Raw genomic sequence first — 16312 nt, forward strand, 5'->3', positions numbered from 1 at the left:
GATTAAGTTTATAAATATCAACAAAGGAATTCATGTTAAATCAATAAAATTTAACTTGGCTTCTAATCTTACTTTATATCTCAAAATGTCTCTGTGTAATATCACTGAATATTTACAGCTTTATTTTAAATTTATGCTAACCAAGTTAGTTTCAATTATTCACCGTTGATTAAGTCCCTGTATTTATTATATATCACAGGTTTGTGGCTTTTAGCATCTACCATCACTCCTCCAGAACATAAAATGATTCCAAGATGAAATAAAAATCTTTAAGATACAATTAGCTGTTTAAATTGTATCATAATTAAAATTATGTAAATACATTGAATTTAACTGATGGTTGATTACTTTGAACCTCTCAGTGAAGCACTGCCCCATCATCTTTCATTATCCTTGGTTCCTAAGTAAATGCCAGCTATTACATATTAAAATCTTATGAATATATTTTGCTTCTGTAAGCAAACATAATTTTATATGATTGTGTTTGTCATTGTTAGTTTCTACTTTATTCTACAGCCCGAAGGAATCAAGAAAGAGAAAAACTTTGCCCGCGTATTGGATCCGACCAGTTTCTTGGGTCTGTTTTTTATTCTTTCCAATCTAACATTTAATAAGAGAACTTGTTTTGAGAACTGTTCCGACTAATGTTTCATTTTCATTTTCCTTTAGGCAGTTTAGTGAGAAGCGTTGAAATTCCAGTGAGGACGCCGTTAAATATTCTCCCAAATACAACACCAAAAAATGTGTTAACGTTACGAGGTATTATCATTGCTCTGGTCATGGAATAGTGAATTATTACCAAATAGCATGTAACAGCCTTTTACAATTTAGTGCATTTTACAGATCTTTCGTTTGATCACTCGGTCCATTTTCAGTCACCTGGATCATGCAGGGAAACATGATATTTCACACCTATGCACTGGCAAGTTCAGAAGTTCAAGAGTTCCCAAGTATGCCTGTGCAAGTGCCAATTAATGAGATTTCTATTATTTCTTTCCATTTCCAATCAAAAATGTGGTTGGATTATTCAGTGTATGATCAACTTCAGTGAGACCAAGCGCAGGCTTGGCGATCACTTCGCACAACCTCTCCACTTCACAATAACCTCTCCAGTTCGCAATAACCAACTGGAACTCCCGGTGGCTCAACATGTCAACTCCCTTTCCCATACCGAATCTGACCTTTCTATCCTGGGCCTCCTCCAGAATGAGGCCCTCCGCATATTGGAGGAGTAGCACCTCATATTGCTTGGGTAGTTTACACCACAGCGGTATGAACATTGGCTTCTCCAATTTCAGGTAGTCCTTGCTTTCTCCCTCCTTCCCCTCCCATTCCCAGCTCTCCCACAGCCTACTGTCTCCGCCTCTTCCTTTCTTTTTCGTGTGTGTCCCCCCCCCCCCCCCCCCGACATCAATCTGAAGAATGGTCCAAAATGTCGTCTATTCCTTCGCTCCATAGATGCTGCCTCACCCGCTGATTTTCTCCATCTTTTTTTGTCTCCCAATGGGATCCCAACACTGGCCACATCTTCCCATCTCCTCCCCTGTTGGCTTTCTGCAGACACCGCTCCCTCCGTACCTCCCTGGTAATTTCGTCCCTTCCCACCCAAACCACCCCCTTTCCTGGCACTTTCCCTTGCAACCGCAGGAAATGCTACACTTGTCGCTTTACCTCCCCCCCTTGACTCCATTCAAGGACCCAAGCAGTCTTTCCAGGTGCAGCAGAGGTTCACCTGCACCTCCTCCAACCTCATCTATTGCATCCACTGCTCTAGGTGTCAGCTGTTCTACATCGGTGAGACCAAGCGCAGGCTTAGCGATCGCTTCGCCCCACACCTCCGCTCGGTCCGCAATAACCAACCTGATCTCCCGGTGGCTCAGCACTTCAACTCCCCCTCCCATTCCGAATCCAACCTTTCTGTCCTGGGCCTCTTCCATGGCCAGAGTGAGGCCCACCATAAATTGGAGGAGCAGCACCTCATATTTCGCTTGGGCAGTTTACACCCCAGCGATGAACATTAACTTCTTCAATTTCAGGTAGTCCCTGCTTTCTCCTCCCCTTCCCAACTCTCCCTCAGCCCACTATCTCCGCCTCTTCCTTTCTTCTTCCCGTCCCCCACCCACCCTCACATCAGTCTGAAGAAGGATCTCGACCCAAAACGTCGCCTATTTCCATCGCTCCATAGATGCTGCCTCACCCGCTGAGTTTCTCCAGCATTTTTGTCTACCCATTCACACAAGTTCTGTTATCCCACTTTGCTCCCCCACTCCCTACACATTAGGGGCAATTTTACAGAGACAAGTTAACCTACAAAGCCGATGCGTCTTTGGGATGTGGGAGGAAACCCACACACTTGCAGGGAGAATGTGCAAATTCAACACAGATAGTGCCCGAGGACGGGATCGAACACAGATCTCTGGCATGTGAGGCAGCAAGTCTACCAGCTGTACCACTATATTTTGTTTTCCAACACACAAAAAGTTATACGTTGATAACTTTAGTTACTAAAAAAAATGAAAATATCCATTTTAAGTTTTAAATCTCCAAGTGACACTATGTCCCCCTTTCCAGCTACTGCATATTTTAATAAGTTCAAGACTATGGGGCAGTACAGTAGCCATAAAGTTGCTGCCTAAAAATGCCAGAGACCCAGAATTGATCCTGAATATGGGTGCTGTCTGCATGGAGTTTGCTCCTTTTCCCTTTGATCGCATGGGTTTTCTCCGGGTGCTCTTGTTTCCTTCCACATTCCAAAGCTGTGCAGGAACCTTTTTCAGACCCAACCCAAAACATAATATTTTCCTTTTGTCCAGAGATTCTGACCTGTTGAGTTACTCCAGCTTTTTGTGTCTATCTTCAGTTTAAACCAGCATCTGCAGTTCCTTCCTACACACACGATACTATACAATAGAACTTTATTAATCCCAGGAGGGAAATTATGTGTGTGTGGATTTATATATTATATACACACACACATATATATATTTATATAATTATATATTCATATATAAATATACACCGTTTTGTTTTCTCATTTATAACATTGTTTACAGAGTACTATGTTTACATATTCTGTTGTGCTGCTGCAAGTAAGGATTTCATTGTTCTAACTGGGACGTGAGAGAATAAAACTCTTGACTTACTCTGCTAATGTGTGGGATAGAACTAGTGTACGGGTGATTGGTGGTCGGCGTGGATTCGGTGGGCCGAAGGGCCTGTTTCCATTCTGTAAATTAAACTAAAAACACAAAAACCAGAGGGCGTCGAAAGAAGGGTCTGTACCCAAAACGTCACCCAATTTCTTCTATCCAGAGTTGCTGGCTGCTCCATGGAGTTCCCCCGCACAATTAAACCATGGAATAGTCTTCACCCTAGTTACCCAACCAGACGCAACTAAATTTAAGGTACCTCTTTTTTCCCCAAGAACCCTTTTTTGCTTAAGTCCAAGTCAAGAGTCAAGAGAGTTTTATTGTCATGTGTCCCAGATGGGGCAATGAAATTCTTGCTTGCAGCACAACAGAATATGGAAACATAATACAGAACAGGATATAAAAGTTCAGTGTGTTTATATACCATAGGCAAAATATATACACAAGAAATAAACAGATAAAATGCAATAGGCTGTTATTGTTCAGCCCTCCACCACCTCCAGTTTAAATTACATTTAGAATATTTATAGAGGACCAGGAAACCAGAAGCAAGAGTTACTCCAGGGAGTTACTCTCCAGCTCCAGGGTCAGGGAGTGATTCTGCGTTGGTTTTCAGCGGTCGCGGCGAGGCGGCGACCGGACAGCAATGGCGGCCAGATCTCCCACAATTCAAAGCGAGGGAGAAAGTGCCCAGCACCGACCAGTTGCCGTGGCAATGCGCATGTGCAGGGCGGCTGATGATGTGCTGGCCATGGTTGTGTGCATGTGCAGGGGGAGGGCGTGTTGGCTGTAGCAGTGCGCATGTGCAAGGTGGCTTGCCGTGCCGGTGGATGAGCAGCAGGCGGAGAGCGGAGACCCGGTGGCCTGGACACAGATACGGATAGCAGGCGGATACGGATATTGACAGACAGATAGATAGGGGGGGGGGTAGGGGTGCCCAGAGTTGAATGGCAGGTTTGGCCTGAGGCCGCTTAGATTTTGAGGCCCTAGGCTTCAGCGTATGAAGCCTAGTGGTAAATCCAGCTCTGCGAGGCCCCCCTTGATCTCGAGGCCCTAATCTTAAGCTTGTCAAGTTTATACGTAAATCCGGCCCTGTTTCTAAGGCAGAGATTCTTGATTAGTACAGGTGTCAGAGGTTATGGGAAGAAGGCAGGAGAATGTGGTAAGAGGGAGAGATAGATCAGCCATGATTGAATGGCGGAGTAGACTTGATGGGCCAAATGGCCTAATTCTATTCCTATCCCTTATGACCTTATGTCTCTAAAGCCGTACAGGTTTGTAGGTTAAGTGGCTTGGTATAAGTGTAAATTGTTCCTAGAGTGTGCAGGATAGTATTAATGTGCGGGGATCGTTAATACGGACTTGGTGGGCCGAAAGGCCTATTTCCATGTGGAACTAAACTAAAGATAGACACAAGATGCTGGAGTAACTCAGCGGGACAGGCAGCATCTCTGGATAGAAGGAATGGGTGACGTTTCGGGTCCTGACCCTTCTTCAGACTGATAGTCAACTAAACTAAATTAAACTGTGACAAATGGCTGCAGCAGGTGTGTGGTTTACTGGGTTTAGGATATTTTCACAAAGAATGCCCTGTGAGTTGATAATGAGCTTGGGGTTGACTTTGAGCTCAATAGATCCATACAAGGTAATGTGTGTATTTTTTGTAGGTCAGTGGGTCAATGATTGCATGAATAACTTGCTGCTTGTAAATGTGGGGCATTGATGTCAGGCACGGCACCAGATCTTTGCTGTAGCTTGCCTCTTCAATCTCAGCTAGAGGGGGAGAAGTAACAGGCATCACAAATTATTTTGCTCTGCAACGTTTCACACACAGAATCTAAAGAGGGCTTATACATTTATTTGGTGGCCAACATTACTCAGCCAATCATGTTGGCATCGGATCCTTGGTCAGTTTTAGGCGTAAACGTATCCTAATGTCAGTTTTTACAACATTCTTAAAGTCCAACTTCGATAGCCATTAATTATCGGACATGATTTGGAGGTATAGCCTAACGCACTCACGACAGCAAAGATGAATCAGGTATGGGTATTTTGGGAAGTAAGTGCTTTTTTTATGATGGTTTTGACATGGCATAATGGTGCCTCTAAAAAGTTAAACATTGTTATTTTGATTTCCGACGATGTGACAGAAACGTTTATCGATCTTGTGTATCGGCAATGGACACAAAAGGCTGGAGTAACTCAGTGGGTCGGACAGCATCTCTGGAGAAAAGGAATAGATGATGTTTCGGATCGAGACCCATCTTCAGACCGAGAGTCAGGGGAACGGGAAACGGGAGATAGAGACGATGATGTAGATTGATATAGAACAAATTAATGAAAGATTATAAGCAAAAAAATAACAATGATACAGGCCATTGTTAGCGGCGTGCCAGGTGAGAACACTTACAGACAATGAGACTCAACAAGACGACTGAAGCTGGTACGACTTGGGTGGGGGAGGGATGGAGACTAAGGGAATGCAAGGGTTACTTGAAGTTAGAGAAATCAAAGTACTGACTACCAGGTTATATCAGCTATTGCATAAAAAATCCCCACCATTTCAGAGAAAATTGGATGTGAATTATTCCATGTGTATGCCTCGATCAGAGCTAAATGCTCTCTCATGTGCTTAATAACCTTGTATTCATTTCTGGTATTTTGTAGTAGGTATCGATAACTGCTTTTTGAATTTTAACAGGTGACATTGTTGGTGCAGCAATCTCTATAGCTTTAGATCCTGAGGGTGTTCACAAACTAATTGATCTACCCAGGGGCTCTGCTGAAGCTGAGGTAATGAGTGTTGCCCCACTTTACTTCATCTATAACTACTTGCAGAAGACCAGTAGTTGGCATGTGCTGGGAGGAAACAACATGTGGATTCAGCTGCAAATGAAGATAAAAATGAGAAGTGGTGTGTAATATTTCTATATATAACTTTTACAAATAAGGAATGTATTTGCGCGAAGGGTGTGTCCCGGGGAGCTGCGCGGCCCGATCCACCCACCGAACAACTGCGCCACTAACCGGAACGTGCCCGGTAGACCCAACTCGCCCCACGGGCCTCCCAGGGGACTGTGGAGAAGCCGGGCTGCGAGGCCTGCCCGGGCCGAAGGAGACTAGCCGCTGGTGGGGCCTTGGCATCGGCGGGAGCCTTGGTGGCAGTGGAGCGTGAGTGGGGGTGGGGAAGACAATGGGGACCAGAAGTAGGGGGACCACAATAAAGAACAATGGGGACTCGGCGTGAGGTACCGCCATGAGGGACAGTGGGATTACAAAGGAGGAGCTGGTGTGGGGTTTAGAATCCTCTGCACAGGGAATAAGCCTGCATTTGTTTGTTTGTTTGTCCATTTGTTCAGGTGAAGGCGCTGTGCACTTGTCCTTTTTTTGTTCACTTCTAATTTCAAGTTTTTTGTGTACCTGGTTATGTGTTGTGACTGTTGGCAGACCAATTATCTTCCGGGGATAAATAAAGTTTATTTGAAGTTTATCGTATTTGAAACTTATCAAAGTGAAAGGCTTGGATAAAGTGCATGTGGAGAGGATGTTTCCACTAGTGGGAGAGTCTAGGACTATAGGTCATAGCCTCAGAATTAAAGGACCCTTTAAGAAGGAGAAGAGGAGGAATTTATTTAGTCAGAGGGTGGTGAATTTGTGGAATTCTTTGCCACAGAAGGCTGTGGAGGCCTTCAATGGATATTTTTAAGGCAGAGATAGATCGATTCTTGATTGGTACATGTGTTATGGGGAAAAGGCAGGAGAATGGGGTTCGGAGGGAGAGATAGATCTGCCATGATTGAATGGTGGAGTAGACTTGATGAAGCCGAATGGCCTAATTCTGTTCCTATCACATGACCTTATGACCTTATTGAGAATCTTTACCTGTGACTCAATGAGTAAAAAGTAGGCACAAGGAATGGAAGCTGTTTGAACAAAGAACACAAGTGCTAGAGTAATTCAGCAGGTCAGGCAGCTTCTCTAGAGAACATGGATATGTGATGTTTTGCGTTGTGTCTGAAGAAAGGTCCCAACCCGAAACACTGCTATCCATGTTCTGCAGAGATGTTGCCTATTGATGAGTTACTCCAGCACTTTGTATTTTGTGCTTCAGGTGAAAACTAGCTTCATTGTATTACTCAGAAACAACAGACTGAGAAGGTTTGTTGACTGGAAGCGTCAAGAACTGTGCTTTGAGTTCCGAATCATTCATTCATTTCCTTCCTGACTCTGAAGAGGGCAATGTAATTTGGAAATGGTACAAACCTGCACTGAAACATGGAAACTAGAAGCTGGAATAGACTATCCAGCCCGTTGTGCTTGTGCCAACATTCAACATGGCTGTTGGTCCAAATTCAGGAACTTGCTTCAACTTCAGTTAGAGAACAATATCTAACTCCTCTTTGAAGACATTTAATGATTTGGCTTCTGTTGCTTTGTTTGTACTGATTCACCATTCTCCTCGAGAAGAAATGTGTCTACATCTCCATCTTAAACTGCTTACCACTTATCTTTAGCCTGAGATTCCTGGTCCTGCTCTCTTCCCTATCCATTGATAAAAATCCTTCCTGCATCAGTCAAATTCAACATGTGGAATGGTCAGGACGCTGGCACTTGGAAACTTCTACTCAGTAACATTGCAGTTTTTCCTTCAAGCGGGAAATAGTGTTTAGATTATGGTAATTGCAAAATGGTGTTTTGAATTGAAGCATATCAAAGACAGATCAAAATAATAATATAAATTTAGCATAAAAGTGGTTGGCCTGCAAGGGGAGTTAAGGAGATTAATTAATGGTAAATGTTTTTTTTATGTAGATAGGGAAATTAACTTGCAACTCAGCAGCAATGATAAGCAAGTAGTGAACCATGTCATTTTAATTTTAATCAGAGTTCATATTTTTTCCTCATGTTTCCTTGTTTCACAGGAACCATTCTGTTCATCAAGTCTGTCCCAGTCCATTGACCAATCCCACTGATCCCATTAACCTACTTAGTTCTTAGTAACATATCTCGCACTCTGCTCACCAATTCCCACACTTTCATGACTTTCTTATTCACTAAGTGTAACTCACAGGAACTAATGAGATCTGGGAGGAAACTGAAAAACCTTGGGAAAGCCAGCACAGTCACTAAGGAAAAGGTGCAAACACCACAAGGACAGAACAGAAGGCTACATGTTGGAAGAGAATGGGTTAATCAGGGACAGTCAGCATAGCTTTGTACAAAAGCAGTTTGTGTCATGTCTTCCTAACTTAATCAAGTTTTTTGAGGAGGTGACAAAGGTGATCAATGAGGGTAGAGGTGGTGGTTCCTGTCTAGATGGCATTTGGTAAAGTCACCTATAGTAGGCTGATTAAAAGGCGAAGATGTAAGGGTTTAACAATGACTTGGTCGTGTGGATTCTAAACTGGCTTATTGATAGAAGACAGAGGGTTGTGATGGAAGGGTATTTTACAGGCTGGAGGTCTGTGACCAGTGAAGTTCTGCAGAGAGCAGTTCTCAGTCCCTTGCGAGCGAAGACATCGGGACTGACAAGGTAGAGTCCCTGTGGATTGAGTTGAGGAATTGCAAAGACAAGAAGACACTAATTGGTGTTATTTACAGACTTCCAAATAGTAGCCTGGATGTACGGTGTAAGTTGCAGCAGGAGTTAAAACTGGCATGTAACAAAGGTAATGCCACTGTGGTGATGGGGGATTTCAAGATGCAGGTAGACTGGGAAAATCAGGTTGGTTCAGGACCCCAAGAAAGAGAGTTTGTAGAGTGCCTCCAAGATGGATTCTTAGAGCAGCTTGTAATGGAGCCGACCAGAGAAAAGGCAATTCTGGATTTAGTGTTGTCCAATGAACCAGATATGATAAGAGAACTCGAGGTAAAGGAACCGCTTGGATGTAGTGATCATAATATGATTAGTTTTAATCTGCAATTTGAGAAGGAGAAGGTTAAATCGGAAGTGGCAGTGATGCAGTTGAAGAAAGGGGGCTATGAAGGCATGAGAGAGGAGCTGGCCAAGGTAGACTGGAAAGGGATCCTAGCAGGAATGACGGTGGAACAGCAATGGCAGGAATTTCTGGGCATAATCCGGAAGACGCAGGATCATTTCATTCCAACAAGGAAGAAAGATTCTCAGGGGAGTAGGAGGCATCTGTGGCTGACAAGATAAGTTAGGGATAGAATAAAACTAAAAGAAAAGATGTATAACACAGCAAAGAGTAGCCGGAAGCCAGAGGATTGGGAAACTTCCATAGGACAACAGAAGGAAACAAAACGGGCAATACGGGCTGAAAAGATGAAGTACGAGGGGAAGCTGGCCAGGAATATAACGAAGGACAGTAAAAGCTTCTTTAGATGTGTTAAGGGAAAAAGAGTAACAAAGTCAAATGTGGGTCCCTTGAAGGCAGACACGGGTGAAATTATCATGGGCAACAAGGAAATGGCAGAAGAGTTGAATAGGTACTTCGGATCTGTCTTCTCTAAGGAAGACACAAACAATCTCCCAGATGTACTGGAGGACAGAGGATCTAAGCGGTAGAGAAACTGAAATAAATTTTCATTAGACGAGAAATAGTATTGGGTAGGCTAATGGGACTGAAGGATGATAAATCCCCTGGGCCTGATGGTCTGCATCCCAGGGTCCTCAGGGAGCTGGCTCTAGAAGTAGTGGACGCATTGGTGATCATTTTCCAATGTTCAATAGATTCAGGATCAGTTCCTGTGGATTGGAGGATAGCTAATGTTATCCCACTTTTCAAGAAAGGAGCGAGAGAGAAAACGGGGAATTACAGACTAGTTAGCCTGACTTCGGTGGTGGGAAAGATGCTGGAGTCAATTATTAAAGAGGTAATAATGGGGCATTTGGATAGCAGTAAAAGGATTAGTCCAAGTCAACATGGATTTATGAAAGGGAAATCATGCTTGACTAATCTTCTGGAATTTTTTGAGGATGTGACAAGTAAAATGGATGAAAGGGTGCCAGTGGATGTAGTGTATCTAGACCTTCAGAAAGCCTTTGATAAGGTCCCGCACGGGAGACTGGTGACTAAAATTAGAGGGGTTAGGGTGTTGACATGGATAGAAAATGTGTTGGCAGACCGGAAGCAAAGAGTAGGAGTGAACGGGTCCTTTTCAGAATGGCAGGCAGTGGCGAGTGGAGTGCCGCAAGGCTCGGTGTTGGGGCCGCAACTGTTTACCATATATATTAATGATTTGGAAGAGGGAATTAGGAGCAACACTAGCAAGTTTGCGGATTACACAAAGCTGGGTGGCAGTGTGAACTGTGAAGAGGATGTTAGGAGGTTGCAGGGTGACCTGGACAGGTTGAGTGAGTGGGCAGATGCGTGGCAGATGCAGTATAATATAGATAAATGTGAGGTTATCCACTTTGGCGGCAAAAACAAGGGGGCAGATTATTATCTCAATGGGGTTAGGTTAGATAAGGGGGAGGTACAGCGAGACCTGGGTGCCCTTCTGCACCGGTCATGGAAAGTTGGCGTGCAGGTACAGCAGGCAGTGAAGAAAGCTAATGAAATGTTGGCCTTCATAACAAGAGGATTTCAGTATAGGAGTAAAGAGGTTCTTCTGCAGATGTATAGGGTTCTGGTGAGACCACATCTAGAGTATTGTGTACAGTTCCTAATTTGAGGAAGGACATCCTTGTGATTGAGGCAGTGCAGCGTAGGTTCACGAGATTGATCCCTGGGATGGCGGTACTGTCATATGAGGAAAGATTGAAAAGACTAGGCTTGTATTCACTGGAGTTTAGAAGGATGAGGGGAATCTTATAGAAACATATCAAATTATAAAAGGACTGGACAAGCTAGATGTAGGAAAAATGTCCCCAATGTTGGGCGAGTCCAGAACCAGGTGCCACAGTCTTAGAATAAAGGGGAGATCATTTAAGACTGAGGTGAGAAAAAACATTTTCACCCAGAGAGTTGTGAATTTATGGAATTCCCTGCCACAGAGGGCAGTGGAGGCCAAGTCGATGGATTTAAGAGAGAGTTAGATAGAGCTCTGGGGGCTAGTGGAGTCAAGGGATATGGGGAGAAGGCAGGCATGGTCAGCAATGATCACAATGAATGACGGTGCTAGCTCGAAGGGCCGAATGGCCTCCTCCTGCACCTATTTTCTATGTTTTATGACCCCTGTTGTTTGGAATATCCCTGTTGTTTGGAATTGTTTGGATGGTGGTAGGTAAGTTTGCTGACGACACCAAGATTGCTGGAGTTGTGGACTGGGAAGAAGGCTGTCAAAAGTCTACAATATAATCAGCAACAAATTAAATGGCAAATGGAGTGTAATCTGAGCAAGTGTGTTGCACTTTGGTAGGTCCAATGCAAGGGGAAGGTACAGAGTTAATGGCAAGACCTTAACAACATTAATGTACAGAGGGATCTTGGGGTCTTCATAACTCCCTGAAAGTAGCAACACAAGTGGATACGAGTTGTAAGAAGGCATATGCTTGCCATCATTGGTCGGGGCATTGAATCAGGAAGTCATAATGCCGCTTTATAGGGCTTTTTTTAGGCTGCTTTTAGAATATTAAATTCTGTTCTAGCCAACCCATTACAGGAAGGATGCAGAGGCTCTGGAGAAGATGCTGGGGGTTTACAAGAATCCTGCCTAGATTCGAGGGTATTAATTAGAAGGAGAGGTTGGCCAGACTTGGATTGTTTTCCCTGGAACGCTGGCGGTTGAGGAGAGACCAGAAATTAAGTATAAAATTATGGGATGCGTAGATCGGGTAGACATCAGAATCTTTTTCCCATGGTGGAAATGTCAAAGACAAGAGGGCATAGAATATAGAACAGTATAGCACAGGGACTTTAAACTGAGAGAGACAAAGTTTGAAGGAGCTATGCAGAGTGAAATTTGTTTTACACACACGTAAATGTGGCAGTTGTCTGGAACACACTGCCAGAGCTGGTGGTGGTGGTTCCTGTGCTATACTTTCCTATGTCTGAACCTGAGTCACTGGAGCTGTGAGCAATATTCCTACTGGGGAAAAAAGAAGGAAATAAATTGGAATAGCTGGCGATAATTTGCCGAAATTGCACAAGCAAAGTGAGAAACAGCTATGGATAAATAAAATGGTGTCGGAAATATTCTAAGGCAAACATTGTGTAAGATGTGTTATAGTGTTATAGTTCTTAGTTATTTTCTTATTCATTCTCCTACCTAATTTTGATCCCTATATTTGTACTAAGTTATGTTATCCATCATAACAGCAGATCTACAGAAACCATCTGCAGATAATTATTATAATAGTGTAAATCTGCTATAATTATGGGGAGGGGATGAAGGGGGCCAGGAATGGAGGAGTCATAACTGTTGAAATAAAGTTGCTAAATCGTACATACTGTTCACAATTTCATGTGTAAGGAAGTGAATACAGCCCACATGTATGATGAGACCTATTTGTTCATTGAGTATTTCTTCTTTTATTATCTACTAATCTTTGCATTTTTAATTTCATTTTGTAAAGGTATTACGAGTATCATGTCTTTCCAGACCAAAAATGTTGGTTCGTATTCCATGTGGAAGGGCGGAGAGGCCAGCACTTGGTAAGCACTACGCAGTATTGATAGTAAATAAAAAACACAAGAGTGTGGAGAAACTTGGTGGGTCAGGCAGCATCTGTGGAGGCAATGGACAGAAAATGTTTGGGGTTGGGACCTCCTTCAGACTGATGGAGTAGCAGGGCAAAACCTGGAAAAGAGTGGTGGCGTAGAGATAAGGCGGGCAAATGCTAGTTGGAAACATGTTAGGGGGGTACGATTTGTGGATGTGTGGTGATAGTGTCAAAAGCTAGAAGTGAAAAGGAAGCCTAAAGGTGCTACATAGAGGAAGAGGAGGATGTGTAAAGCCAGAGGGGGGGGGGGGGGGGGGGGGGGGGGGGGGATACAAGTGACGGGGGAGGGTAGAGAGAGGGATAAAAGGGAAATGAGGGACTAGTAGACGGGAGGGATGGATGAGAGGTGGGAGATGAGCGAATGGAAGGGTAACTGGGGTGTTGGGAGAAATGCGGGCACACTGGGAGGAGAGGAGGGAAGGAGAGGGTGACGTTCATACTGTGCTTTCTTTCAGTTTGAGCGTGGCCTCATCCTGGCAATGGAGGAGGCCCAGGACAGATAGGTCATTACAGGGATAGAGAGCTGAGTTAAAATGCGAGTCCCATTCTCATACAGATCTTTCTATCCTGGGCCTCCTCCATTGCCAGAGTGAGGCCACATGCAAACTGGACGACAGCACCTTCTATTCATGCGTAGCTTACAACCCAATGGAATGAACAGTGAATTCTCCAATTTCAAGTACTTGGAGGTCAACAAAGTGCGTGTGTGAGAATCCCTCATGCTTAAAAGTCTTTTTGTGCTAAGTCTGTGTGGCAGAGCCTGGTTACCGGCCATGTGGGATAGCCTTGTCTTAAAGACCATGTGAAATCTGATGCACAATGGACACCTCACATTAAAATTTATCTGTGGGCAGGTGTCTAGTTTAGTTTGGAGATACAACGCGGAAACAGGCCTTTCGGCCCACTGTGTCCGCACTGTGATCCCCACACATCAACACTATCCTACACACACTAGGGACAACTTACAATTAAACTAAGCCAATTAACCTACAAACGTGTATGCCTTTGGAGTGTGGGAGGAAACCGAAGATCTTGGAGAAAACGGTCACGGGGAGAATGTACAAACTCAATATAGACAGCACCCATACTCGGGATCAAACCCGGGTCTCTGAGGCTGTAAGCACTGTAAGGCAGCAACTCTACCGTTACGCCACCATGTCGCCTTTCTCCTCCTTAGTACCGAAGTGGAAGCATTCTCGATCCTGAAGAAAAGTCTAAAAAGATGGATTAGCTTTCTGCTGAAACAATAAACTGTGAAATATATAAATGTATCATGATATCTCTGTCACAGTTGTAAAGTAAGACAAGGATCATGACTGGTACTCAAAAACTTTAATTTTATTACAACTGCAATCCTAAATTCCTGATCATACTAATATAAAGGGATAGTCACTGGTTTACACACTGCTGATCCATACCATTTTTACATTTATCAAAATAACGTATTCTTTTATTTACAGGGTAACAGCTTTTATATTAAGGATATTTACACAAACCAGTAGGTACCTTTCACTGGATAAAGCATCGATATGTAAAACAACACTTTGGCTCGTGCATGCCCGTCAAACCTCGGATGGATCATTCAGGGAACATTCAGATTATATTCCACAGCATTTACAGGTTAGTTTAGGTTATTTTAGTTTAGAGATACAGCGGGGAAACAGGCCCTTCGGCCCACCTAGTCTGCACAAACCAGCGACCCCCGCACATTAGCACTCTTTTACACCCACAAGGGACAATTTACATTTATACCGAAGCAAATTAGCCTACAAGCCTTTGGAGTGTGGGATGAAAACAAAGATCCCGGAGAAAATCTACGTGGTCACAGGGAGAACGTGCAAACTCCGCTGTAAGTGCTGTAAGGCAGCAACGCTACCGCTGCGCCACCATCCCACCGCATATTGTATTGCATTCTGTATTGCATACTGAGCTCAGCCAATTGTCTAGTTTTCCATCTGAATTTTTGAATAAAGTTTTTAATTATTATTTTTGAATAAATAATTTAATAATTGTTTTAACTGATTTATTTTAGGGAATTAGTGCAGAACTGAGTTTGAGTTAACTATTTGAAAGTGAAATCTCACTTATAATCCACAGCAGATATTCACAGTAGTAAATCTGTATTACATATATTATTCCAGGGTTCACTGAAGAAGGAAGCTAAGGACAGAACAATGTACTTGACTGCTTTTACCAGTATCGCCATTCAAAAAGCATTTGATACCTGTGAAACTGAAGTGAGTGAAAATAAAACTATGTGCAGTGTAATCGTCATTGTCTGATCATTGATACAAGATATATTATCAACTTGAATTATTTAGTGATTAATTCCAATCTTATTTTAATTATTTATAATAATCGTAATTGTCATTTATTTCAAGCAGAATTGGTATTTACGTGAAGCTGTAGGTTCTGTTAAAATGATTAGATGTCATTTTTATGTACCTGTCAGAAAGTAACAAGGTAACACCTTATGTTGATGTAATAACATATAGATTTGATTAATTTATTTATTGATTATGTATTGATTTTGTAGATTATCAGTTGTGCCCCTTGATATGTTATTATAACATAGCCAACCATTGATGCTGTGAAAATATGCAGAAAATAAGTTCATAAGTTCTAGGAGCAGAATTAGGCCATTTGGCCCATCAAGTCTGCTCCGCCAATCAATTATGGCTGATCTATCTTTCCCTCTCAACCCTATTCTCTTGCCTTCTCGCCATAACCCCTGACATCCTTGGCAAAATACACAACAACTATGGACAGATAAGCCATATTAATGTTTCAGGCCAATGACCTGACCTGAATGATCTCCACGGATAGTTGAGCCACTGCATATTTGCTGTAGTTTCTGTTGTAATTATTTTATTTTGTTTAATCTTTGAATTGAGTCACCATGTAAGTAAGTTGCGTGGAGAACCTTCTGAGAGTAAATGTGTCATTGTATACTGAGGGCTGAGCTCAGCCAATTGTCTAGTTTTCCATCTTAATATTATGTTCTTAAAAATATTTTTACTGATTTCTTTCAGGGAATTAAGAGAGCAATAATTAAAGCTAATGAATACCTGTCAAAGAACATGGGAACCATTAAGAGTACACTCTCATTAGCAATAACAGCTTATGCACTCGCATTGGAAGACCACCGAAGTAACGCTGCTACTCAAGCCTTGCAGAAACTAAAGCACGAAGCCTTTGTAATAGGTAATGATAGATATCACATAAATAGAGTTATACATCAAATAATTCATTAATTCTGATGTCTGAGATTTATGAGACATTAAATACAGGAGAGGTGCCGGAAGACTCAAGGTAGGCAAATATTGTGCCTCTATTCAAGAAGGGCTGCAGGGCAAATGCTCCGAACTACAGGCCAGTGAGCTTAACATCTGTGGTTGGAAAGTTACCAGAGCGTATTCTGAGGGATAGGATATACATTCATTTAGATGGGTATGAGCTGATTAGGGATAGTCAACATGGTTTTGTTTGTGGGAGGTCACGTCTCATGAATCTGATTGACCTTTTTGAGAACGTG

General features: G+C 42.8%; 1 protein-coding gene across 1 annotated transcript in view; it reads left to right on the forward strand.

Moving 5' to 3' along the window:
• The window catches only part of c5 (complement component 5), a 148573-nt gene that overhangs the window by 88308 nt on the left and 43953 nt on the right, over positions 1–16312 (forward strand). The window contains exons 16-22 of the mRNA XM_055659724.1: positions 517–577; positions 670–759; positions 5851–6063; positions 12631–12709; positions 14238–14397; positions 14919–15014; positions 15810–15981. Coding sequence (XP_055515699.1) covers positions 517–577; positions 670–759; positions 5851–6063; positions 12631–12709; positions 14238–14397; positions 14919–15014; positions 15810–15981 — 871 coding nt within the window. The remainder of the gene's footprint in view (positions 1–516; positions 578–669; positions 760–5850; positions 6064–12630; positions 12710–14237; positions 14398–14918; positions 15015–15809; positions 15982–16312) is intronic.

The sequence above is a fragment of the Leucoraja erinacea genome, chromosome 31 (assembly GCF_028641065.1).
Source record: "Leucoraja erinacea ecotype New England chromosome 31, Leri_hhj_1, whole genome shotgun sequence".
In the NCBI taxonomy this organism is placed as follows: Eukaryota; Metazoa; Chordata; class Chondrichthyes; order Rajiformes; family Rajidae; genus Leucoraja; species Leucoraja erinaceus.